Source organism: Mirounga angustirostris, unplaced genomic scaffold (genome assembly GCF_029215605.1).
Source record: "Mirounga angustirostris isolate CCGP_5_RB_7025 unplaced genomic scaffold, mMirAng1.0.hap1 SCAF_12, whole genome shotgun sequence".
Classification (NCBI taxonomy): Eukaryota; Metazoa; Chordata; class Mammalia; order Carnivora; family Phocidae; genus Mirounga; species Mirounga angustirostris.
In genome coordinates this window covers 59,412,537-59,439,446 of record NW_026991720.1, presented here as the reverse complement: position 1 = coordinate 59,439,446, position 26,910 = coordinate 59,412,537, and the positions used below count along the sequence as shown (strand labels likewise).

General features: G+C 34.7%; 1 protein-coding gene across 3 annotated transcripts in view; it reads right to left on the bottom strand.

Moving 5' to 3' along the window:
• DGKB (diacylglycerol kinase beta) overlaps nucleotides 1–26,910 on the bottom strand; it is a 725,959-nt gene that overhangs the window by 441,578 nt on the left and 257,471 nt on the right. For all 3 annotated transcript variants that reach the window (XM_054505270.2, XM_064575197.1, XM_064575198.1), the window contains 2 exons: nucleotides 17,936–18,009; nucleotides 14,436–14,510 (listed from right to left, as the gene is read on the bottom strand). In XM_054505270.2, coding sequence (XP_054361245.1) covers nucleotides 14,436–14,510; nucleotides 17,936–18,009 — 149 coding nt within the window. The remainder of the gene's footprint in view (nucleotides 1–14,435; nucleotides 14,511–17,935; nucleotides 18,010–26,910) is intronic.

The following is a 26,910-nucleotide window of genomic DNA, read 5'->3' as shown; positions in this document are numbered from 1 at the left end:
AGGGCTTACATAGGGGCGCCTGGGTGGCGCAGTTGGTCAAGCATCTGACTCTTGGTTTTGGCTCAGATCCTGATCTCGGGGTTGTGAGATAGAGCCCCAAGTAAGGCTCCATGCTCAGCATGGAGTCTGCTTGATATTCTCTTCCTCTGCCCCTCCCTCCACTCCAGCTCTCTCTCTCAAATTAATAAATAAAATCTTATAAGAAAAAAAAGAGAGCTTACATAGTTAAGATTAAAAGGCAGTAGAAGAGAACAGCTCAAGATATGATAGCAAAAGGGTGGGATAATGAATGAAGAGTCAAAAAAGCAAGGGGAGCAGGGATCCAGAGAGGAAGTTGAATACACTTTATTTAGAAGAGATGCCACATCTGATAAGAGAATAGGAGAGGGAGTCAAGATAGATCTGAATATCGATGTGTTCATAATGGTAGGAATAATAAACATAAGTTGAAGTAATTTCCCCTCCATGATATCTCATTGATAAATTAGGAGCAAAGGTGAATACTGATTTTATGAGATGTGACATTTATAAAATTTGATGCCCTCTTTAAGAAAAATATGTAAAAATCAGGTTTTATAAATTATATATAAATATGTATATATGTATATTTATATAGAATAAGAAAAGAAATCACAACAGATTGCAAATTCAAGATAGCACAAAGACACTACATCACAAGATCAAGAATAATAGCATAATAATTTCATTTATGTTCATTTCTCGGCCTTTTGGCTAAGATCAAGTATAATAATTTCATTAATGAACTGCCTGATAGACTTAAACATTTTTTATATTTGATTGGCTTTTAATAAGACAATAATTTTGAGTAATACTTTTATGAAGAGATGACAAGATGAAATCAAGTTGTAGATTTCTATAGGCTGATTACCTCTATGTTAAATTATTTTAAACTTGCACACTTCTTCAGTGGTAGAGTTTTAAATGAAAGAGAAGTTCATAACCTGAAAAAGGCTTACTGGAATAGTATTATCCAGAGAGACTTTAAGGACTCCATTACTTAAATGATCTGAGATTTGAGCCTTACTTGTTTTTTCCAGAAGGTTCCTTAGTGACTATAGAATCTGTAGCAGAATAACTGAGTAATTTGTGTGTGTTTGTGTGTATGTTCATGTTCATATATGCACACACATAGAATTTGACAATTAAGGCTTATATTTTAATTAATAATATATTAAAATTTCTTTGGATGCAATTATGATTTATGTGTATACCACAACCAATTCAGAGCATATGTTTTAATCTATTGTTTCTTACTTTAATCAAAACCATATTTTTGCCATGATTATGTGCTCCAACAAAATCTGTATTCAAATTATCACCATAGGAACAAGTAATAAAATCATTAGTGCTTTACTTTTTAATGGATTTTCTGTTTAAAACATTCTGATTACTCTGATATAAAAATGGTATTGATCTTTTTAAAGTTCTTCCACCAATGAAGCCAAAATATTAACAGTTAATCACTTCACTTATAACACACATAAGAAAACTTGGAATTGAACATGAACATTAACTTAGGACAGTCATTTGATCTAAATGAAAAGTCATGCTTCAGAGAGTGATAGGCAAAGCGATTTTCTGCAGTTTAAATGGTTATTTTGAGCAGATAATTAGCTATTAATTTTGAAGCAGATACTGATGCTTCTACAGCATATATGTGCTTATAGTTTCAATATGTTAAATGATACCACTAAAGTTCCCATTGGCAATGGTACATGTTGATAAGTACTTCATAAAATCATATATTCATCATCAATTATTTCAGAGAAAATAGAAACTCAGAACTGAATTTTTCATTTAATATGCATTTTCATTTTTAGCTGACTTTTGCTGAAAAGTTTTATTACAAAATAAAAGTGTACAAAACATAAATATTTATAGATTTAAACTACATGTTTAGTTAAAAAAAACAAAAACACTGAATAAGAGTATTCCAACCATTCATTAAAAATAGTTGGCAGGACTGCTCATCTTCTCTTCCTCACATTTATTTAATATACATCTAGCCTATGATTCCCCCCAGTCTCCATGGACATTGCTGATTGGTATATTTGTTCTCCTATGCATCTCACAGGCAGATGAGAGTCCATGGCCACAGCATAATGGGCTGGTATACCAGTTGGCCAACAGGGTTTTTAGTGCATGTTTATCTTTTTCTTTGAATTCACTATATACTGTATTTCAGAAGAAACTGTGGCTTGTTTTTGCATGTGGGAATGGTTGGGAAAAGATAGTTATTTTTCTGGTTATGTTTCAGATTTAATGATTATATGTAAAAGCGAGAACACCATTCATTGGACAGATGTGTCTTACATCCTCCTAGAGGAAAACAGAAGCAGAGACTGGATATACAAACTGGAGAGATTCCAAACCCATTATCATCAGAGCTTATTATAATGCACCCAGTAATAATAATACTTTAAATTAAAAATACAAATTTCCTGACTAAATATTAAACTGGGATAGATGCTGGAAAGCCAGGAATAGACCAGAAGAAACCTGGATAAACTTAATTATTATAAAACCTCAATGAGATACCACCTTACCAGTCAGAATGGCTAAAATTAACAGGTCAGGAAATGATAGATGTTGGCAAGAATGCAGAGAAAGGGGAACCCTCCTACACTGTTGGTGGGAATGCAAGCTGGTGCAGCCACTCTGGAAAACAGTATGGAGGTGCCTCAAAAAGTTGAAAATAGAGCTACCCTATGACCCAGCAATTGCACTACTGGGTATTTACCCCAAAGATACAAATATAGTGATCCAAAGGGGCACATGCATCTCAATGTTTATAGCAGTAATGTCTACAATAGCCAAACTATGGAAAGAGCCTAGATGTCCATCAACAGATGAATGGATAAAGAAGATGTGGTATATATATATACATGGAATATTATGCAGCCATCAAAAAATGAAATCTTGCCATCTGCAACGATGTGGATGGAACTAGAGGGTATTATGTTAAGTGAAATAAGTCAGTCAGAGAAAGACAAGTATCATATGATCTCATTGATATGAGGAATTTGAGAAACAAGACAGAGGATCATAGGGGAAGGGAGGGAAAAATGAAATAAGACAAAACCAGAGAGGGAGACAAACAATAAGAGACTCTTAATCTCAGGAAACAAACTGAGGGTTGCTAGAGTGGAGGGGGGTGGGTGGGATGGGTGGCTGGGTGATAGACATTGGGGAGGGTATGTGCTATGGCGAGCACTGTGAATTGTGTAAGACTGATGAATCACAGACCTGTACCCCTGAAACAAATAATACATTATATGTTTATAATAAAAAAAACTATTATACTCACGGTAACCCTAAGAACCTAAGAGATTTGGCCTCTCAGTACCATTCTCATATGCTACTCCTAATACATTCTGCTTCAGCCACCCGGGCCATCTTGCTAATGTCCCCAACCATGTCATATATTGTCCTGCCATGATGCTTTTATTTCTGTTCCTCCCTCTGCCTCAAACCCTCTTCTATGAGATGGCCAAATGGCTTGCACCCTCATCTCCTTCATGTCTATACTCAGTGAGTTCTTCCCTGCTCAGCCTATATAGAAGAACAAACAAAACACTCACTACCAATGCATATTCTATTTACCTTCTCCACTGACATAATGTATATTTTGTTAGTTTAATCTGTCTTCCTCCAGTGAAACATAAAGCCATGTGAGCTGAAAGTGTTATTTGTTTTGCTCAAAGTGGACTGGCAGTTATAAGACTTGTTCCTGACATCTGTTAGCCATTTAAAAAATATATGCTGGGTCAATTTATGTTACTACTATTATTGTTATTATTAAGCTATCGTTTTACTTTTTACTTAGCTGTTACTTCATTAGTCTATTTGAGTGTGGACTACACTGTCCACTTTTATTCTTTTTAATTAAATTATAGGAGTAAGCTACATGACCATCATTCCTAAAAGATTCTGAGATAATCATCTACTATGAGTTTCCTTATTTTCACTCACTAGTAAGGAGGTGTCCTTTAACGGCCTGGGGCTGATGGAAAAGCTGTGTCAGGGAAACATGCTGGGCAGGCTTAGCAAACTGTGAATATTCAAATAAAATAGTTGGTTATTTATTAGAAACCTGTCTTTTGTTGAATAAAATAAGAAACAGGTTAAATCACATAGACAAATGAATTATTTCAAGCAGCCAATTCAGGTGAAACTGTTCTTTTTAGAGTGTTCAGGGAATTTAGATAAATAATAATTTCTAAATAATAACATAGATGTCTAGTCTGTTATTCAGCCAACTACTATTGCTTTCTTTTTGAGATGAATAATAAAATTTCAGATTTTTCAACATCTTTAAAGTTATAATGCATTTGCTGATATATGTGGAAGGTGACTATAGAGTTGTAATACCCAAAATGAGAAGTTCTACAAGGCAGGCAATTATATAACTTTGTTAATTATAGCAGCATGTTAATGTTTTTGTTACTTTTACTAACCTATAGATTTTTTTTTCAGTACAATCCATTTTATTATACCATCAAGAAAACATTTCCAGGTTTATTATCGATTTCAGTTTCAAAACAAATTGACTGAAACGTATAGCCTTTAATATCTAGTGGTCATCAAAAAATTGGTAAGTATATAAAAAATTAACTTAGTACTCCAAATTCAATGCACAAGAATCTTTTCTATCTCAAGCATTTTTTTAAAAAACTGAAGAACAATCTAAAAATCTGTTCATTTAAAGCACTTATGCATTAAAATAATATATTTCAGTTGGTTATGGATATCAATGTAAAGGGTATCAGTTCTTCAAATACCGTTTCATTCTGTTCGATTTTGAGTTTCGTGCTATCCATTTTAATATAAAAACATAAATCAATTTTCAAACTCAATTGCTCTAGTGAAAAAGACAGAATTATGCTCACCCATTTAGGGGCACCTGGGTGGTTCAGTTGGTTAAGCATCTGACTCTTGAAATCGGCTCAGGTCAGGGTTGTAAGATCTCAGGGTTGTAAGAACAAGCCCCACATCAGGCTCCACACTTGGTGGAGAGTCTGCTTGAGAGTTTCTCTCTCCATCTCCCTCTGCCACTACCACCTCTCAAATAAATAAATTAATTAAAAAAAAAACAGAAGTGGCTCACAAATCATCATAAAATATGATTAATCATAAGGATTGAAAGGGTGATGTGAGTGCTTTATTTTTACATTACCAACACTTTTTACAACTAGCAACATTTTTTTTCTGGAAATTTCCAGTAGAGCTGGATTGAATTTTGATTAACTTTTTCTCAGCCTTCTGAGGATTTTGTTTAGCTCTCTGACATAAAAAGATTCCATAACAAGAGACATATGTAGTAGGTCATAAGTTCTGATTCAAGATGGATATTATTTACATAAGATATGGTAGAAATTTTGTTATATAAAATTATATCTTAAAGTAAGAAAATAATAAAATCTGTGGAATCTGTTATATCTTTCCTAAGTTACACATTTATTTTAATAGAATATATTAAAAGATTTCACTATGCAAATATGTATGATACTTAGAATATGTGAATTTGTAGACTGTTAAATTTTATTTTTAATATTATATGTTTTTCATTTAGTTCAGTTATATGAATCCCAAGATTTCTATAAAGCACCTTTCATAAAAAATTCATTATACTTAACTATGCTAACAATCTGGAAAGCAATTTGCATGATTTGAAAAGATTTACCTTACATTTTGTTTCAGTTCAATAAATACTTGATATTTTTTCTGAAATATTTTAGGGATGACATGTGAATAAAATAAACCATCTGTACTTTCACAAAGCTTTGAGTCAGAAAAGAAAAAGCTATGTCACAAGTACATAAAAACTTGATATTGACTTTTCATAGGCCACATTAGTACATGCAGTTGTAACAGCCAGAGATGTGCATATTTACTTTAATGTTGTAAAGGAAAAAACACCTCATCATTCTCTGACCAGAAAGCAATACATATTTTATATTTCATCTTTTCCAACTGGTTTATACTTCCAAATAATTTATTCAATTAGAACACAATATACACTATCAGGAAGAAACCAATTTTATGACATAGATACTAGTTTTAGAGATCACTAAATAGAGTAGGATCAGAGAGAATTTATATAAGGAGATATGATGAAAATAAACAAATAGCCATTTCTGTCTTGAAAACAATTAAAGACAAAAAGAGAAATGTCCAAAGAGTTTGGTATTTACTAAATAATTCACACTAAGGATTAGCATAGTTTCAATACACCAAGAAAAGTTTCTACTCTATAATCAAGCTGTCAGAAAAGAAAAAAATAAAGAAAGATGGGATAAGAGAAGAGATGCAAATAATTTAAAAATTTGATGTGGTAAAAAGAAAAAATGGGGAAAAGGAAATTAAAATAACGAATAAGGGAAGCCTGGGTGGCTCAGTTGGTTAAGCGTCTGCCTTCAGCTCAGGTCATGATCCTGGAGTCCCAGGACTGAGTCCCACATTGGGCTCCCTGCTGAGCAGGGAGTCTGCTTCTCCCTCTGACCGTCCCCCCTCTCATGCTCTCTCTCTCTCATTCTCTCTCTCTCTCTCAAATAAATAAATAAACTTTAAAAAATAAATAAAAAAACAACTGCAGGCTCATGATGGCAGATAAAATATATTTTATATATATATATATATATATATCTTCTAGCAGTGGGAAAGTAATACACCAGAAACAAAGATGAAACTAAATCACAGTGAATATTAGATTAGTAGAGAGACCTTACAGAATGGAACAGTTTCCAAAGCAAAACACTAAAAGGGAACGACTGTAAAAGTAGTTCTGTCAACAAAGCTTGATTAGGGATAGCATAGCTAGATATGGTGTGGGAAGAGTTAAGACAAGCAAGCAGTCATGGGACTAAGTAGAGGCTTACAGCACAGCCTGGCCACCGTCCCCATTAAGAGCAACTACCTCCAGGATAACAAAGAACAGCTCTCCACGGAAGCTCAGGTCTGCCAATGGGGACACAGTGTGGGCACTTGTATCAGAAACAGAGCATTCTCATAGTGATCCAATTGAAACTAGAAACTCAATGCAATTGCATTCAAACTCATTAAAAATAAAAAACAAACTTGAGACATGAACAAACAAGGAAGAGAAAATGTCACTAAATTTTGAGAGAATAATTAGGGAGTTAAAGTATATGAAACAGTCTATCATTAGAATCAACAAACAGATTAACAGAGCAAGGGAAAGAGCTCCGCAGGAAATCTGATTCTCCCTCTCCCTCTGCCTTTCCTCCCACTTGTACTCTCTGGCTCTATCTCTCTGTCAAATAAATAAATAAAATCTTTAAAAAAAAAATAAAGGTCAGAAATTTAAAACAATGAAAAAGTAATAAAAGAAGATATATGGGAACATTTCATAATCTTGGCTTGAGGAAAGGTTTTCTAAAATAAAATAGAGAAATCATTCTTTGTAGAATTAGTAGATGAAAGTTTTGAATATTTACATGGATAAAAAAGAAGAAAATACATAAATTGAAAGCACACAGAGCAAACTTGAAGAAAACATTTGCAAGGTATATAAAATGATAGTGTTAATATTTATGCAATGAGATCTCAAAATGAACATAAAAAATGACAAATAAATCAAAAGGAAAATGGGCAAATAAAAGAGCTTATGCTGTACGCAAGAAACAGAAAAGGTTAGTATACATAAGAAAAAAATACTTGTTTGGAGCATTTGTTCTTTTGGCCTTATTTGATTATGGGGAAACTGTCCTGAGAATGGTTTCAGTAGATCTGTCAAACAAGTAAACCAACCGTAGTGACCCAAACAATAAGGTAGGCATATGGCCAAACTAGGCCAATGAGACAATTTTTCTCTGAAATCTGAATCTGAATTCTAAGAGATAATTATGGGTTACTGATTCATCCATATTCATCCATGTGTGACAACCTGTAAAAATGTCGTGCCAAAGGCTGACGATTGTCTAAGAATTTACAATGATTATTATAAATGTAATTGGGAAGTTACCCCAATTGCACCAGATCATATGTCCTACATAGCAATTGATCTACTTATTCAGTGGTTCTCCATGCTGACTGCATAGAATCAACTGGGGAGATTTCAAGACCTTCAAATGCTTGGGACCACCCCTCACATATTCAGAATCTGCCTATACTCTGCACCACTCCTTCAACCCATACCTATGTCCTCATAGGAATTTTTTTATTCTCACTCTTTAAGGATAAAAAACTGGTTTACCAATGCCTCTCCATGATACACCAGAGGTAGCAGGAAGTAGACTGCTGTGGCGGTACAATTATACTGGGAGTAATACGAGGAGGACAGGGAAGGCCAGTTGATCAGGGGGCAGTATTTCACACAATAAAACTTGTCTACCTTTTCTGGGCAGAATGATGTCCAGAGTTTATGAAACACACCAATACAACCGCACTGGCTAATAACATGTCTTACGCTATGAAGGACTTGGAAAGGACAAGAATGGAGAATTAGTGATGAAAGGAAAGCTTATATAAGTGAACTTCTCAGAATGAACCCATAGTTGGGACTGCAAATAACCCAAAGGAATCCCAATCAGCATTTTTTCTTAGTTACTCCTAGTGAGTGTGCAAAAAAAGGCTCAGGTTCGTATTAGTAGGAGGGGAGGCTATGGAAGAGATAAACAACACTGATTTATCTTCAACAAGAAGGGTAGATACTGACTCTGGAGTGCTCAGCTGTCATCAAAAAAACCAAAGAGTGAACTCCAATATGTTGATTTACTTTAAGGGACTCAGCCAACGATTCAGGAGTAGCCTAAATTCACCTGACCGCTTTCATAATGGAACTGTAGCCTTTGCCTCACTGCACTAGACATTTATTCCAGCAATTGGATTTACTTTTCCTTCCCATTATGTCTTTGTCAATGGTCATAGCAACTGATTTATTGAATGATTTATATACTATCATAGTGTCTCACATACTGCTGTATCCTTTCAAAAAATTCCTTTCAGGGGCGCCTGGGTGGCTCAGTCGGTTGAGCGTCTGCCTTCGGCTCAGGTCATGATCCCAGGGTCCTGGGATCGAGCCCCACATCGGGCTCCCTGCTCGATGGGAAGCCTGCTTCTCCCTCTCCCACTCCCCCTGCTTGTGTTCCCTCTCTCGCTGTGTCTCTCTCTGGCAAATAAATAAATAAAATCTTTAAAAAAAAAAAAAAAAAAAAAAAAAAAAAAAAAAAAAAAAAAAAAAAAAAAAAAAAAAAAAAAAAAAAATTCCTTTCACTGAGAAGGAAGAAAGACAGTGAGCTGGCCCCGAAGGCTGAAAATTGTTCTCTTGTATTTCATCAGGCAGAAGCAGTTGATCTGTAGAATGCTGAAATAGTCTTCTAAAGACTCAGTCACCGAATCAGTGTGAACACTTAAAAGGTGTACTACAAACTGCTGTTGCATATGCTCTAAACTATATGATGCTGCTTACTCATGTGAAAAAACATGGTCCTGGGGCCAAAAGGTAAAGTTTGAGTGATGAAACTTACAATTAGACTTAACACCCATTGTGATGGTTAGTTTTACGTGTCAACTTGGTTGGGTCATGGGGTGACCAGATAATTGATCAAACATCTTTCTGGTTGTTTCTGTGAGGGTATTTTTAGATGAGATTAACACTTAAATTGGTAGACTGGGTAAAGGAGATTGCCCTCCATAACGTGGGTGGGCCCCATCCAATCAGTTGAAGGTCAAAATAGAATAAAAGACGGACCCTACTCCAGAAAGAGAGAACTCTTTTGCTTGATGCCTTCAAACTAGGACATTGGCTCTTTCTGGTTCTAAAATAGCTTGCCAGCCGTTAGATTCAAACTGAAACATCAACTCTGTAGACTTTGTACTTGTCAGTCTCCAATAGCATATAAGCCAATTCCTTATAATAAATTCCTCTCTATATAACCTATTGGATCTGTTTCTCTGAAGAACAGATTAGTACATCCACTTTCAAAATTTTGCTTCCCATCCCTTTGGTTTTTAACTGTCATGGTTTAGATGCTTTAACTTCAAAGTGAAGAATGTTGCCATATGAGACAATAAAGTTTTCATTGAATTAGGAGCTAAAACTGACACCTAGACATTTTTGAGGCTTTTCATAGCACTAGGCAAACAAGCAAAAAAAGAAAAGAAAAAGATATGATGTTAACTGATATAGTTGATTCTGATTCCCAAGGACAAATAGGTTTGCTGCTATACAATGGAAATAGAGAGTACTAATAGGATCTCTCCTTCTAGCATTGGTTTGTCATGAAAGGCTAGGTTATATATAATAACAAATAACCCAAAATCATAGGGGCATAGCCTTAGAGAGGTTTATTTATCCCTCATTCCACGGAGATCATGGGTAAAGCAGTGTGTGTTGCTGGGGGGGGGGGTGTCTTTCTAGCTCTCTTCACTCTGTGATCCAAGGTGACAAAAGAGCCAATATCTGGAATATTGCTGGTTACTATGGTAAAAGATAAGAAAGCATGGAAAATCTACTTTGTGCCCAAAGTTTATTATGAGAAAGCCATATGGACACTGTATTGCTATGGTTAAAGGGAGTAAAATAAAATCAAATGCCTGGGAGGAGACCTGGAAATATTTGATAGATAACTCTAATACTGCCGTGTACCACCATGCCTTTCAGTAATGGTAAATGAGAGACTAATTCAGCCCTATGCAAAAAACACTACCAAAGTCTCGGAACTATCAGGTAAAAACAGGTCACTGCGCTGAGTAAAAATGTATATGCAGAAGAAATGTTTTAAGTTTCAGCTACAACTTTCAACCAGTTGCAAAACCAGCACCACAGACTTTACACAGATTTCATTCTTTATATCATTAAAAGCATCATTTGATTAAATTCATATTTGTAGTTAAATTTTTAACTTTCTCATTACATTTCTGTATGTTAAGCCTAAATGTATGGAGAGTGAGGAGAAAATAGTCATCTCCACAGAAGTTTCCAGCAAACCAGGACTTGGAGTTGGATATGGTAACTGTATGAAACTCTGGGTGTCTACATTTTAGGAGAATGTGTGCTTTCAGTTGTGCATTTGGTAATAGTAATATACTGACTAGTATAACTTTGTTTTTCAATTGTTGTGTTCAGAAAAGACGGGATATCGGACAGACCTATGGCTGGACTGTGCTGACTACCTACTGTTTATCCTCTCCAAGAATTCATCTTTCATCCTCAGGTTAGAGCATCCTTGTGTATCTTTGTGGGAACAAAGCATGTACATAAAGCCTTGACAGGACTGTCAGTCAAGATCCCCCATCCTAAACAAGCCAAGGCTGTGGCATGGGGAATGAGATAAACCAATAAATACACTTCTCCCTGGGATCTGAATGTTGAGCAGAAATAAGAATACCAAAAGTAACCAGAATCAATTTCTCTCAGCAATAACTACCATGGGACTTTGTCCTTTTAGTCCTGCTACTCCATTTCCTCAAACTGTCCTGATCCCTATCTGTACTGAAACAGAGTTCTTTATTTTTCTATTAATTCTAGGAGTAACTTCATAATTGAACTTTATTTTGGATAATAAGCCAGGGTACATTTCTGTTGTTTATAGAAAAGTATATCTAATTAATGCCATATTAAACCTTATAATTGATCAAACACATGCAAATGAAAATGACACAAATATATTTTCACCTATCACACTGGACAAAAATAGAAATTACTGAAGATAGTCACTTTAAAGAATATTGTGGGAAATAAGCTTATATACTGCTTCTGGGGTTATAATTCAATACATATTTTTTGATTAAAACTTGGGCAGAACCTTACACAATTAAAATGGAAAATATTCTCAATCAAGCAATTCTGCCTATATCAACCTATTCTATGAAAACATTTGAACATGCTTTCAAAAAACATAAATACATTGATAAATGTTAACTTTGCATATTTGGTAATAATTTAAAAGTACAGACAATCTCAATGTTTATCAATAATGGAATAGCTAACAAAACCATGGAATATTGTGCAGCTCTTAAAAATATGAAACCAATCAATATCTGCTGAACTCAAATAATATCCATCATATGCTTTTGAGTTAAAAAAAAAGCAAGTTGCAGAGCAATGAAAGACCTATACTCCAAGTTATATTACAAAATCTACTTATGGGTGGCTGGGTGATAGACATTGGGGAGGGTATGTGCTATGGTGAGCTCTGTGAATTGTGTAAGACTGTTGAATCACGGACCTGTACCCCTGAAACAAATAATACGTTATATGTTTAAAAAAAAAAAAAAAAAAGAAGATAGCAGGAAGGGAAAAATGAAGGGGGGGAATCGGAGGGGGAGACGAACCATGAGAAACTATGGACTCTGAGAAACAAACTGAGGGTTCTAGAGGGGAGGGCGTTGGGTTAGCCTGGTGATGGGTATTAAAGAAGGCACATACTGCATGGAGCACTGGGTGTTATACACAAACAATGAATCATGGAACACTACATCAAAAACTAATGATGTACTGTATGGTGATTAACATAACATTAAAAAAAACTACTTATTTATACAACATACATATGCGTGTGTAGGTGTGTGTATGAATGAATTATATGCATGAATACATTATATGTAAATATATCACATACATACACTAGGTTTTATGTTCATATAAGAAGTTCTGGAAGGATACACATAATTTGCAGTGCTATTACCTGATGAGTGTTAGTGCTTGAAGGGGGGTCTTTAACTTACTTTCTAAATGATACTCATTGTAGTGTGGATTTTCACAAGTACATATATTACTTTTATTTTTTCAATGTATTAAAATCGAGTACAGGATAATAAAATGCCTAAAACTGAAAGAGTGAAAGGAATCATGTTGTACATATTTAAAGTGGAGCGGGAAAAAATGAAATGAAATGATGAAAACAAGGCTAATATCAATATTATTGCAGTATATTTACATAGTTACAAACATGTAATTGTTAATTATTAACTAATATTACTATAAACAGTATTGAGAATAATGAACATTAATTGAGGACCTATGTAGTAAGCATATTTTTATATGCTTCACAGGCATCATCCCATTTAACTTCACAACTATCCTATGAGACAGGTACTAGTTTTCTCATTTTACAGAAATGAGTCAAAGAAGGCACATAGGCTTATAATTAGCAGTCAGTAGGCATTGCATTTAATTATGGAATACAGGCAAATCCTTGATGTATTGGTCTGCATAGAACTGCAGAGGTCTTGGAATGGCTAAACGTTTGAATACACCATTGCTTAAGCCTGCAGAATAAGAGCTACCACTGCTCTGAAATTTAGAGAATATTGAAGAACAAGAAAAAGAGCCATCCTGTCTAAGCTCCTGTGTTAACATTAAGACTTTACTTTTGCATAGCTCTATCTAGATTAGAACTTCCTGCATGTGGCTCAAATAGCCAATAATCTGATCATGATCCTTTACTGGAGTCTGGAGCTTGACAAAGACACTGTTCTGAACTAAATGTTTATGAGGATCCTGCCTTCTCCAGCAAGGAGGTTCTACAGATCGCAGTTCAGCTGGTGCTGGACAGCAGGTAACAGGGAGTGGAAGAAAGAGATGAATATATTGTGGGAGCCTGTGCAAATTAATTGTATTTTACTTACATTTATTTAACACTAGACACAACAGTATATACTTTATTCTGAGCATTTAAAAGAATCCAATTTCAATATTTGGTTTCTAGTTTCTGAGAATAACCCAGAAAACTTATTTTAATCACACTGATGTTTTTTGCTGTTGTTGTTTTTTTTGTTTATAAAGAAGCTCATGTAAGCATTATAGAGCTTCCTTCTTCATCTGGTCTAATTTTACTCAAGTTGATAGAACAGGTCAGTGGAAGATGATATTAGTTACCTAGGCCAAATTAATGGTGATTGATTTCAGCATATACTTGTGGTGTTAAAAGCACATGGTTACTGTTGGAAAAAATAAATTTATTTTGCCATGTGTTACCTATTAATAAAGTGTCTTGTAAGAAAGTCGTAGTCACTAGATTTTGTAAGTAGTAAATGAAAAAATCATATTATGATTTCTATTCTTTGTTAACTAGCTTTTTCCTCTATAGTAGATCCTCTTTCTATATTTAAAAAGGAAAAGAAAAGGCAGTCGTTCTTCAAACAGATGGTTTGGATGTTTAGGTACCAGCGAGTGTGTTTGTGTGATTATTATTATTAGTAGTAGTAGTAATGGTAGGAGGGCAGTACTTTACAATACTTAGAAGGGAAAAAAAAAATCTGCTTGTAACAGGCTATTTTGAAAAATAGCATCTGTACTGGTAACTCTTACATAGTTGATATTCAATGTTTTTATGTATACTAATCTGGCTGCTGTATTCAAATAACATAATTTCTAGGTACACCAGGCTGCTTATTTTATTAATTAATATTAAATGAGTCAATGGTAATGATATTATCCTTGGACTTACCCTGGCATTGGTCCATTTCCAGAAAGACTGTAAACCTGACGAGGATTTAGTAGATACTGGAATTTTCTATAAATTCTATAAAGATGAAAATATGGAAAGAAAAAAAAAGAAACTTAGTGATACTCTCCAATTTTTAAATAAATAGCACCTCTTAATGTTATAATTATATACATGGATGTAACTAAATATATTTGATAAATTTTACATTAATAATACTAGAAGTATAACAGCTCAATAAGAACTTATGGTTCTTTGAAAAAGACACTTACTAGCCAATTAAAAGCAATAAAGCTTATAAATTAGAAATAGTGATATTTGCATTCTAAATATGGATATGCATTTAGAGTATTGTTTATCCTGCTTTTGAATATTATTCAGCTAAGTAGATTTCAAATACATTTTTTAAGAGTATCAGAATAAAACTATTTACATACCTTCCCCTAATTGATCCTTATGAAGTTTCAGGTTATTGGGCCAATCTAATCAAGATGAAAACTATCCCACATATAAAATGGGACAGTGCATGTTGTATGTAATCAAAAAATGTGACCTAATCTGCTTAATTATTTCACATAAACAATCATCTGATCAGTCAGCTCACACAATTGCTAAACTGTTTCAATGGGCACATATTAAATAATTCATTTTTTTCTAAAAGAAATCAATCATTGTCCAACAAATGCAACACAATTATTTCTAAGTAGATACACATTCCATATTGGTATTCTTAGATGTTATACTAAAAATGAAGGAATATATTTAGTTTTTAAAAGTTAGTTTTTACATAAATGTAAAAATATTACCATATATTTTACAAACACATTCAGACTATCTTTACTGATAGAAACTGTCCAAATTCACTGTGTAGTATCTGCTTATATCACCCCACTCCCAAATCTGCAATAACCTCACATTCTAGGTCTCGATTAATTATATGAACCCAGTGTCTCAAGAAATAACCTAAGAGTCATTCTCAGTACTTCTTTTTCTCCAGCATCTGAACCTGACTGGAGAACAGTCCTGCACCTTCTAACAGTAATGTCTATTGAACTTGGCAATTCTATCTCACTGCCTTTGCTCAGGCTTTCCAGGTCTCTCATCAGCTCTATACAATCTTGGCCTATCTAGTCCTCTTACATAAGGCTGGTTAATTAGAGCCATGTTGTTTCTGTGATGAAAAGTTCTTAGGGTCAATTTACTTATAATAAAAAATATTTTATTATATTTAAAATACGTTATGTCTTCTCTTTCCCTGCTTTTGCCTTAAACTTCAGGGATTATCTCTTGGTTCCCTAAAAACACCACACCCTTTCATAAATCTTTCTCCTTCCTTCTACCTTCTCAACTCAAAAGCTACTTCCTGTCCAAAGACTTCTCAGTCTTCAGATAGCCTTTCTTCCTCTGAACTTTGACAGCACCTTTATTTTAAACATTTCTAGCTTAGAATTCACCTTGTGGTATTGTGGTGTATCTGTTTGTGCCTGCCTCTCTGCATGGCTGTATTCCAGGTCTTTTATCCCCAGTTCCTAGTAGAGTTTGGATGCACTCAGGTGTTGCTGTTTGAATGAATGAATGCTATGTGAATATTTTCACACCCGTTGACTGGTATGCGAAACTCTGAATGAATATATAATTTTGTAACCTTTTGCTACTTATCTAACACATCAAAGTCAAGAAACCCAAATATTTTTAAAGGAAATCCTGAATGGAATTTCATTGTTTGTAAAAGATGACTCTTATTAATTCAGGAAACTTTATATTTGCATTCATAATAGGTTTCCTTTACATGTTTACATATTTACATTTCCTGTAACTTTGATTGGTCCCTGTTCATGTATGAAGAACAAAACATAAGTGGGTGTACATATAGGAGCACTCAAATATCCCGCCCCTCCCATTAAGTTTAATTAATATGACTTTAGTGTATCTATGAATTTTTTTCTTAATGGGAGAAGGGGAAGTCAGATATTCAGTTAAGGGTCATCCTGCATGATCCATGTTCTAATTTGAGGGGAATGTTTTCCTTTTGAAAATAAACTTTTTTGGGGTGCCTGAGTGGCTCAGTCATTAAGCATCTGCCTTCCGCTCAGGTCATGATCCCAGGGTCCTGGGATCGAGCCCCGCATCAGGCTCCCTGCTCCACGGGAAGCTTGTTTCTCCCTCTCCCACACCCCGTTTGTGTTCCCTCTCTCTCGCTGTGTCTCTCTCTGTCAAATAAATAAATAAAAATCTTTAAAAAAAAAAAGAAAATATATTTTTTTCTTTCTTTCTTTCTCTTGATACTTCATTTGTTTCTAATTTCCAACACGAATTTAATTCCTATCTAATTCTGTGTGAAGAGTACTTTTTTCCCAAATATCCGTAATATATAAAGTTGACAGACTACACATAGTAAAAAAGAAAATCATTTTAGGATTATTATTTAATTACTATTTAGTATCTCTAAAAGTGAGGCAACTATTCTTTTTAATAAAACAATGTAAATATTTTAATTAAGTCACTAGTTATTTAAAATAATTTCTACCATGCTTCGCAGAGTAAAAAATAATACAACTATATGTTAATAGAGGAAAAAAATCTAGGCAGAAATAATATTTTGTTGATTGGAAAATGAATAGCATTCTTCATTTCATTGAAATAAACCTGGAAAGTTAGATGGTTGGAAAGGAAATTACAAAATTCCACTTATCATGAAAACATTTCAACTTTCAACTTCATTATTTGATGAACCACAATGGAAATTTCTGTTTTATCATAGTGCTTATATGAATGCTTTGATTTGATTGCTCATTTTTGGGTTGAGATTAGTAAAGACTTCTAGAAATTATTGAAGCAGGTGCAACTTCATTTTTATGACACTCCTTTTAAGTAGCACATAGGATTTACACTTCAATGTGGTGATTTTCAGATTTTTATTAAATATTATGATTTAACCATTAATTTATTACAAAAATGAAAATTTTGTGTTGTCTGCCAATATACTGGGACACTTGATAATGCAGCTCATTATAATTCAGATTAAATATACTGTGCTCCTCCAGGATATATGGCATCATGTATTCCAAAAACACACATGCAGAAAATCATTATAATGTGATTTGTCTAGAAGCTGGACATAAATTCTGTTCCTCACTAGTGAATGATGATTTATTTGAAGTCATCTTGTTGACCATTTAGAGAACCAATTTGCATTCAGCAGTATTTATGGAGCCATGTTGTATGCAATGCTCTTTGTTAAGGGCTAGGGGTGATAGGTAGAGTAGAGAGAATTCAGATACCCAACATATGACAATAAAAATATCTACAAAGGCCATTATTATATTAATATTTGAACTGTAAAAATAAGGACATATATTACATATAGATGCTAGAATTACTTATTTGACATTAAAATTGTTAACCATAGAAAATAGTGTTTTAAAATTTTTTACACTGTAATTTTAGTTTATCTTTTTACATACATACGACACAGAAAATGAACCTGATTTCTAAAAACATACCGTTCTCCTTGCTTCCCACCACTTTTGGGGTTCACAAAAACTAAAAGCGGATGAGTACCAGGAACAGGAGTAATCTAGAAGAAAAGTTGGATAGATGGACAAATAATTCACATTATCAATAAAGAGGACCCTTGTTATTTCTAATTCATGAAATATCAATTGACAATTTTAAGAATATGGCTCTTAAGTTCTGTAATATGGATGGATAGATAGATCTACTTAGCTACTCAATTAAACCCTGTGCTTTGACTATATATACATTAACAGGCATACTCACTCCACAAAGAGAGGGAGTGTCTAGTTTGGTATAGGGCAGAGAGGAAGGCAGCTATGAAGAGGAAATGGTGTTTGAATAGCCATGAGATGAAAACAAAAGGTACAATTTGTGGGAGAGTGAATAAAGCAGCCTGAATATAGTGGGGGGAAAAAAGATTAAAAGAAAGGGATCAAATGATAGAGAGCCCTGATTTTACAGACAACACCTACTTTAGAGCTTTGTGGCATGTGTACAATCTATCTACTGAATCACTTGTCAATTAGAATCTCAGTAAGATGGTTTGAGGTCTCTTTCAACCTAACCGTCCCCCTCTACACAATGTTTCCTCAATGCTTTCTTTCCCTGCCTGGGGAGTAGAGGGCCAGTTGACTAAGTCTGTTTGCTAAAAAGGAATCCGTAAATTGATGGTGTTCCTACTCTATGCTGTGCACTGCTTTTGTCACTACTGGATTCTTGGTTGAACAAGAAAAAGTGCCTGTTCTAGCGGAGCTTATATGCTAATGGAGAAATAGACAATAAACAAATATACAGTTAGCAGTGAAACACGCCATGAAACAAAATAAATCAAATAAAATTATAGCTCTTTATTGGTGTGTGGGGAGGTAAAGTTGTTTTCAATAGGGTGATAAAGAAGAGCTCTTGCATTTTACCTGAGTTTAATGTTAATAGGTAGACTCTTAAATACAAGCTTTTCCTCTTCAATCTACTGCTATATAAATCCCATCTAAATACAGTTTGACAAAAAATATTTAGTAACAAAATGTGCAACTACTGGAGCCCTCTTAACATTAAGTTGAATAGTTCTGATCAGTTTACTTTTTGAAAGTAGATTCAAGGTATCCTTTATTGCTATGAATTTATCTCTTAGAAAGTATTCTTAAATATGTAATGAGACAAAAACACCCATTTAAACATATGATGGGGGCGCCTGAGTGGCTCAGATGATTAAGCGTCTGCCTTCGGTTCAGGTCATGATCTCAGGGTCCTGGGATCAAGTCCCGCATTGGGCTCCCTGCCCCAGGGAGCCTGCTTCTCCCTCTCCCTCTGCCTCTCCCCGTGCTTGTGCTGTCTCTGACTCTCCCTCTATCAAATGTATAAATAAAATCTTTAAAAAAATTTTAAAAATAAATATAAGAAACATATGATGTCTTTCCTGTTTGTTTAAACAACATAAATTAAAATATTCTTCTAATATATTTTCCCCCAATCTTAGGTGAAATGTAATTTTTCTAATGAGTATATAGGCACCAGGGAAACGTTAAAATCTTCACATTAGTTATAATATATTAAAATATTCTTAATTTTTCTACTCTTACTCTACTTGTCATCATTATAATCTATTTTACCTGTCTTTATTTTACTTTCCTCTGTAAAGAGGACAAAGTTTCCTCGTTCCTGGTTTGGCTCTAATTCAGTTAGAAGGTAAGACAGATGAGCTGGGTTTGTAGTAACTTTCCAGTTCTCTCCTGAACCAAATGTGCTCAATCAGTTAATATATAGAAAGTACCTATTAGTTTAAGCTACTGACTTGCAATGTTGCCCTTCTCTCCTCATTTAGAAGCTAAAATAAAGAAACACTAAAACACAACTTTATCTAAAGACTTGCATTCAATTTATTTGCAACCAATTATAAAATCAGAACTCCTAAAGTTTGCACATGCAAAAAAAGGAATGCTAACACGTGGATTTTAGTGATTTTTTGCACTTAATTTGAATTGTTACTCCTTATTTTTAAATAAAGGTGAGAATCTCAAGGTAAATAAAGGTTTTGGAGCAAAACATTAAATCTGAACTCAAACACTCATTAGGATGATCTTCTTCAAACTCAACATTCAGCTTACCATTCTATTAAAATAAATTAGATTATATTAAACTCACACTGGGTCCAATATTTACAATTTATTTGAAAATATGTTTTGGAATACCTTTCAAAACTACGTATTTATTGGAATATTTAAAGGCATCATAACTGTTTATTCATAAAGGTCAGTACCAAGCTACAGAACAATTGCATTCTAAGCTGTACATTATTACCAGCAAATATATATCCCACTAGAATACAGGCTATAGAGGATTCCAAAATCCAAAAATGAAGATGTCATTTTTAGAGGTGGGTAAATGGATAAATAGGTCAAATACACTAGGAAAATGGAAGATAATTTAGAGAAAGAGTGAATTTAGAAGAATGATAATGATCTACAAGGGATAAAAGTCAAATATTCCAAATGGAAATGCAGGAAAAATAAAATCACCTGGCAATCTTTTCTTCATATATCTTCTTATCATAAATTAGGCTTACAAAATAAGACTACATAAAAATAAAACCCTGAAACCTTTAGATATCTATTTGTAGGTTACCAGGCATTGTGGAATAGAGCCCCTTTGATAATGATGTTAGATAAAACTCCTGACCTAATACAGTCTACATTTAAGGGATGATATGTGATTAAACATCAGCACCACTGAGACTCTGTTAAGGGATCACTGAATGGTGTTATACTAGAAATGTCAAGGTTTTAGGCAAATCTGGCATGTTTTTCAATGCCCATTCAAAAAGCTTTAAAATTTAGCTAAACTTCGTTGCTCTGAAAAAAAGGCCAATCCTTGGGGCGCCTGGGTGGCTCAGTTGGTTAAGCGTCTGCCTTCGGCTCAGGTCATGATCTCAGGATCCTGGGATCAAGCTCCACATCTGCCTCCACGCTCAGTGAGGAGTCAGCTTGTCCTCCTCCCTCTGCCCTTTCCCCTGCTTGTGCTCTCTGTCTCTCTCTCGAATAAATAAATAAAATCCTGGAAGGAAGGAAGGAAGGAAGGAAGGAAGGAAGGAAGGAAGGAAGGAAGGAAGGAAGGAAGGAAGGAAGGAAGGAAAGAAAAAAAAGAAAAGCAAAGAAAAGAAAAGAAAAGAAAAGAAAAGAAAAAAGAAAGAAAGAAGAAAAGCCAATCCAGCTGAGTAAATCCGGGGGCCAGAAGACCAGAGAAAATTTTTTTCAAATTTGACAGCACCAAACCTGCAGTATTGCATAGTCATTTTCAAGTCTGACAAGTTAACAATAAACAACTTCTTTGTGCACTAATACTCCTGAAGTAAGGAGGAGAATCTTACTGTCAAAGACTGCTACTATCACAACTATCACATATTCCTCATCAACCTTAGAGAAAGAACTCTGGGCAAAGGGTAATTTTGAAAGACTGGCAGCTCCCATCACACCTGTATCTTGGAAACCACTGTTGCTGTTTGCAGCATTTAAATATGTATTTCTTTTGAAGAGCTTTAAGAAGGTGTGACTTTTGGTGTCTTGCCATGTAAGAATGCAAATAAATAGTCTAAGTAGAAAAAAAAATGTGTCTATATTTTTTCTATAATTGGAAGTTGCTATGGACTGAACTGTGTTTCCCCAAATTTTATGTTGAAACCCTACCCCCGCAGCATGGTGGCGTTTGGAGACAGAGGGCCTTTGGGAAGCAAGGAAGGTTAGATGAAGTCATGAGAGTGGGAGCTTCATGATGGGATTAGTACCCTTATCAAAGAAAGATCTACTCCCGCATCTGCACACACAAGAAGGTTACGTGAGCACACAGAGCGATCACTGCCACCTCTAAGCCAAGGGAAAAGGATTCAGAATAAAATGTAACTTGTTACCTCGATCTGGAGTTTTCCAGCTTTGAGAACTGTGATAAATAAATGATAAATAAATGGGTTCTGTTGTTGAACCCACCCATCTATGATACTTTATTATAGCAGCCCAATGTGACTAATGCGGAAGTGTTTTATGGAGACTCAAGACATGATCTTCACAAAAGAGGAGTGAGAGCTTCTAGTCATCTTCCTCTGGATGCCAGCATGAAATCTGACATTATAAGGACTGGCAGCCATCTTTGACAATGAGGTGACCTTGAAGATACAACAGATGGAGGACAGGAAAGATAGTGCCAGCCCTGATAAAAATGTGGAGCTGTCTTATTAGCTCTATTTCTGGAGATTCTACTTCTGGACTTGATTTACATGAAAGAAAAGTTTATGCATATCTTGTCTAAACCACTGTTATGTTTTATTTGTTTTCATTTTTGTTTCCCTGTTACACACTGCAGATCTTAATTATAACTGGTATGAGAGACAAGATCCACAAGGGCACAGAATTGAATACCAATGGAACCAGGCATAGAAATTTTTTTTAAAAAAGATTTTTATTTATTTATTTTAGAGAGAGAGAGAGAGAGAGCACAAGCAGCGGGAGCAGCAGAGGCAGAGGGAGAAGCAGACTCCCCACGGAGCAGGGAGCCCGACACGGGACTCCATCCCAGGACCCTGGGATCATGACCTGAGCTGAAGGCAGACGCTTAACTGACTGAGCTACCCAGGCGCCCCTAGAAATTTTATACTTCATCAAACTTGTAAATATTTCTAGACCCCGAGTGAAGAACAGAAACTTGATATCAAAATCCCTGAAGATACTCTATATTTCATTTTATTTTACATTATGTTATTCTCCTTATTGAGTAGGGGCATAATCATTTTCAGTTAATCCTTTTGTAACTTAAAGAGTCTGAGATAAAAAGAATACATAGGTATCACTAATGTGATATTTCAATTACTTAATTCAATCTATTTGCTTCCAGATTTTGTTTTCCAGAGAGGTTAAAATCAGGTAAGAACTTAGAGAATTCAGAATTCAGTCTAGCAGAGCTAATTTGTATTGTAATGTAAATCATTTATACCAAAAATAACTTAAGGAGGTTAAAAGAATACAAAGTTTTCTTAGTTTCTGAAACTTGGTATATCTCACTTCGATGAATAAAGTTTTATGGAAATATCTTACAATAATTTTTTTTATATTTTGAAGTGATATTTTTATTTTTATACTTTATTTTTTTAAAGATTTTATTTATTTATTTGACAGAGAGAGAGGGGACACAAGCAGGGGGAGTGGGAGAGGGAGAAGCAGGCTTCCCGCCAAGCAGGGGCCCCAATGCGGGGCTCAATCCCAGGACCCTGGCATCATGACCCGAACAGAAGGCAGACGCTTAACGACTGAGCCACCCAGGCGCCCCTCTTTTTATACTTTAAAACAATTTCAAATTTACAGAAAAGTTAAAAGGACTGTTCAAATAACATTTTTTTTCCCAACCATTTGAGACTGAGTTGCCAAAATGGTATTTTATCACTCTTGTTTACTTTAGGATAACCTATACACAAGAACATTCTCTTATATAAACACAACACAACTGTCAAAACCAGGAAATTTATATGATTCTGTACTAGCTGCTTGTGTTATAAGAGCCATTATTGGGACAACTGGTAAAACCTGAATGGGATCCAGGAATTAAATTGCACTAATATATCAATCTTATATTCAAGTTTACTAATTCTCTTTGATCTATATCTAATATATCTTTAATATGATGAATTTTCCATTTTTACTGCATATAAAATTTTGAAATAACATGTAAAATTCAGTATTTTTTTTTAAAGATTTTATTTATTTATTTGACAGAGAGAGACACAGCGAGAGAGGGAACACAAGCAGGGGAGTGGGAGAGGAAGAAGCAGGCTTCCCGTGGAGCAGAGAGCCTGATGTGGGGCTTGATCCCAGGACCCTGGGATCATGACCTGAGCCGAAGGCAGACGCTTAACGACTGAGCCACCCAGGCGCCCCTAAAATTCAGTATTTTAAACACTGACTTACTGCTGTCCTAAAATATTGTACCCTTTTTGTTACAGATTTTGGTGGAATGGGAGGGAAAACTAAAACATACATATATAAAATAATTCTGTCAGCCTAAACCTATTTGTTCTTGGAAGTAAATATTTATACAGCATTTGAAATAATCTTAAGTGGAACAGTATATGAGACAGATGAAAGGTAAGTTGCTCTGTTTGAAGCATGAAAGAACCCTGAACCTACTCTCAGCCTCCCATCATCCCACCATTGTGCTTGAGGCATCTCCACAGAGCCCTGGGCTTCTCAGACCAGTTTTTAAGATACATCGAGATAGGGAATACAGTATAGCACAGAAAATATTGACAAAGGGAAAAATGTTCAAGACACTTGAAAACTTGAAGAATAGTTATAAATTGGGTACAAAGGACTTTCCAAGAGTTGACAGTTTATACTGGATTCTTCTCTATAGAGAAAGAGCTAATCCTGTGAAAACTTATTTACTCACATAAAAGAGTTATTTCATATAGTAAATATTAAAAGGCATGACTTGAGTCAGACTGGTTTTAGGTTCCAGTTTAACAATTCCTTTATCTATATATTCTCTCCCTTGGTAATCTTATTTTATCTGAGGGTTTTAAGTGCCATCAATATGCCTTTAACTTCCAAATTTATATCTACCCTCTGCCCTCAATTCTAGATTCACATATCTGTCTGCCTACTTAAACATCTCCATTTAGATGTCTAACAGCACCAAAAATTTCTCTCTAAAACCTATTCACCCAGACCCTTCTCTATTTCAGTCAATGGCAACTCTATCATTTCAGGTGAATCGGCCAAACATCTTAAGAGATGTCCCTAATTCCCTAATTTCTAATAAGCCCTATATCTGATCTATCAGCATATCCTGTTGACTCTGTCTTCAAAATATATGGAGCATCTCTTCACCTCCCCTGCTCTACACTGGATATGCCTCCATCCTATAAACCCTAAATAACTGATGGCTATCTCCAAACTCGACTCTTTGCTCCCTAACAATCTAACCTCAACAGGGGTAAGCCTTTCAACATTTTAGTCAGGATCATGTTATGTTTTGCCATCACTTTCAGATGGAAAGTCAAAGTTCTTATGCAGACCTTGAAGGCTCTGTAGCATCTAGCTCCTATTACTTCTCTAAAGTACTCTTCACCAGTTTCCATATTGCTCAGCCTGCTCTAACCATGCAGTTGTTCTTGTTGATCCTAGAACTTACCAGGCATGCACCTATCTTAGGGCTGACCATCCCCTAGATATCCACAGACTCACCTAAGATATCAAAGGACTCACCTAAGTCTTTACTCAAATACCACATTTTAATGAGGCCCAATCTGACCATGTTACTTAAAATTAGAGAAAACTCTAACTCTCAGTCTTGACACTTATTACTGAGCTCCATTTTTTCCCCATATTATTTATAATCTAACACATTATAAGTTGGGAACAGGACTCAGTTTAAAGGATATCGTATTAAAGTGTAGAATAATAATTCTGGACTTAGGGAGTTAAATGACAATGAAGAGCTAATTATGGAAGAGCCAAATGGTTTGAGGATCCTAAAGTAGTCAAGGGGCACACATGCATGCACAAGTATGTACACACACACATCAGTCAAATAAAGGGAACTAATTGTATACACACACTATATAGTTGTATATAGTACACATGGATATAGATAGATAGATAGATAGATAGATAGATAGATAGATAGATAGATAGATGATAGATAGATATACACATATGTTTGTTTACAGTCTTGGTGATTATGAGAATGAGATAATGCAAATAAGAAAGACAATAAGAACAGGGAGAAGCAGTTGTGGTAGAGGATGGCACTGGCTCGGTTTTAAGTGTTTAAATATAAAGGTTCCCCATTTTTTCTGGTGTTAAGAGTATTACAAACTAGACTTTTTGGTTCTCAAGTGACCCTTTTATTTGGAAATTTTTCTCAGAGAATAATTAGGGACAAGGTAACTTCAGTTTAATACAGTTTACACAATGGTTCTGTTTCACTTGTTTGTTCACATGTGAATAATTATCTGCATTTCTACATCTCAGGCCTGTTAGAAATTGTAGTTTCAATTACATTTGATCATATGTATTAAGTGTAAACCTATGGTGTGAGCAGTGACAAAGACAGAGTGCCTAACCACCTCTATTTGAAGTCCCCTAGGACCCGGGTTAATTAATGAGACTCATCCTAAGGTTATACATGATCTATTACTTCCTCTAATTAGAAATAATAATCCTGATCATTATGCTGGTTAGCTGGAAAGAAGTATGATGAATGTGCTTAACTATGATTAATAGTCTTCTTTAAGCAGTGTAGATCTCTTCTGTCATGGACTTACATGCAAACCAGGCTGCAACTCAATGCTTTTTCATGATATACATTTTTTTAAACTCACAGAAAAATTAATTTTCTGGCATATCTTTTTACCTTTCCTGATAAAGAACAACCATTTTATAACTTTAAAGTTGATTACCACAACAAAATTCTTTTTTCTACCTCATATTAGTTATCCAATAATTGATTCTTTTACCTTTTTTATATTTTCCTCAAAATTATGTGAATAGATATGTGTATCACAGTTCAGTCCATACTGCTGAGGTGAAACAGACTGTTGCACATGATTATAAACCAACAGTTATAATTCAAAAAAATTATGATGATAATAATCATGGTATTTATTTAATGCTGTTTTATAAGGGCTGATGTCTACCCTATGCTTACTAACAACTTTCCCAGATAAATTCACATGCAAAAGAAAGTTATGGAAAGTTATTATCTGGTTTGAGAGATGCAATATATTCAAAGAGAAAGGCAGGTGGTCAGAACAAGGTGGTCAGAGAGTTAGCATTTATATACCTGTTAAACTTTTTTAACCAAGGAGACCGGGTATTCTAAGAGTAAGACACACACACTCTGAGCCAGATGGTGGTCCTTATTCGACTTTGGGTTTACAAACTAACTGTGAGGCCCTGGGAATAACTTTACCTTTGAACAT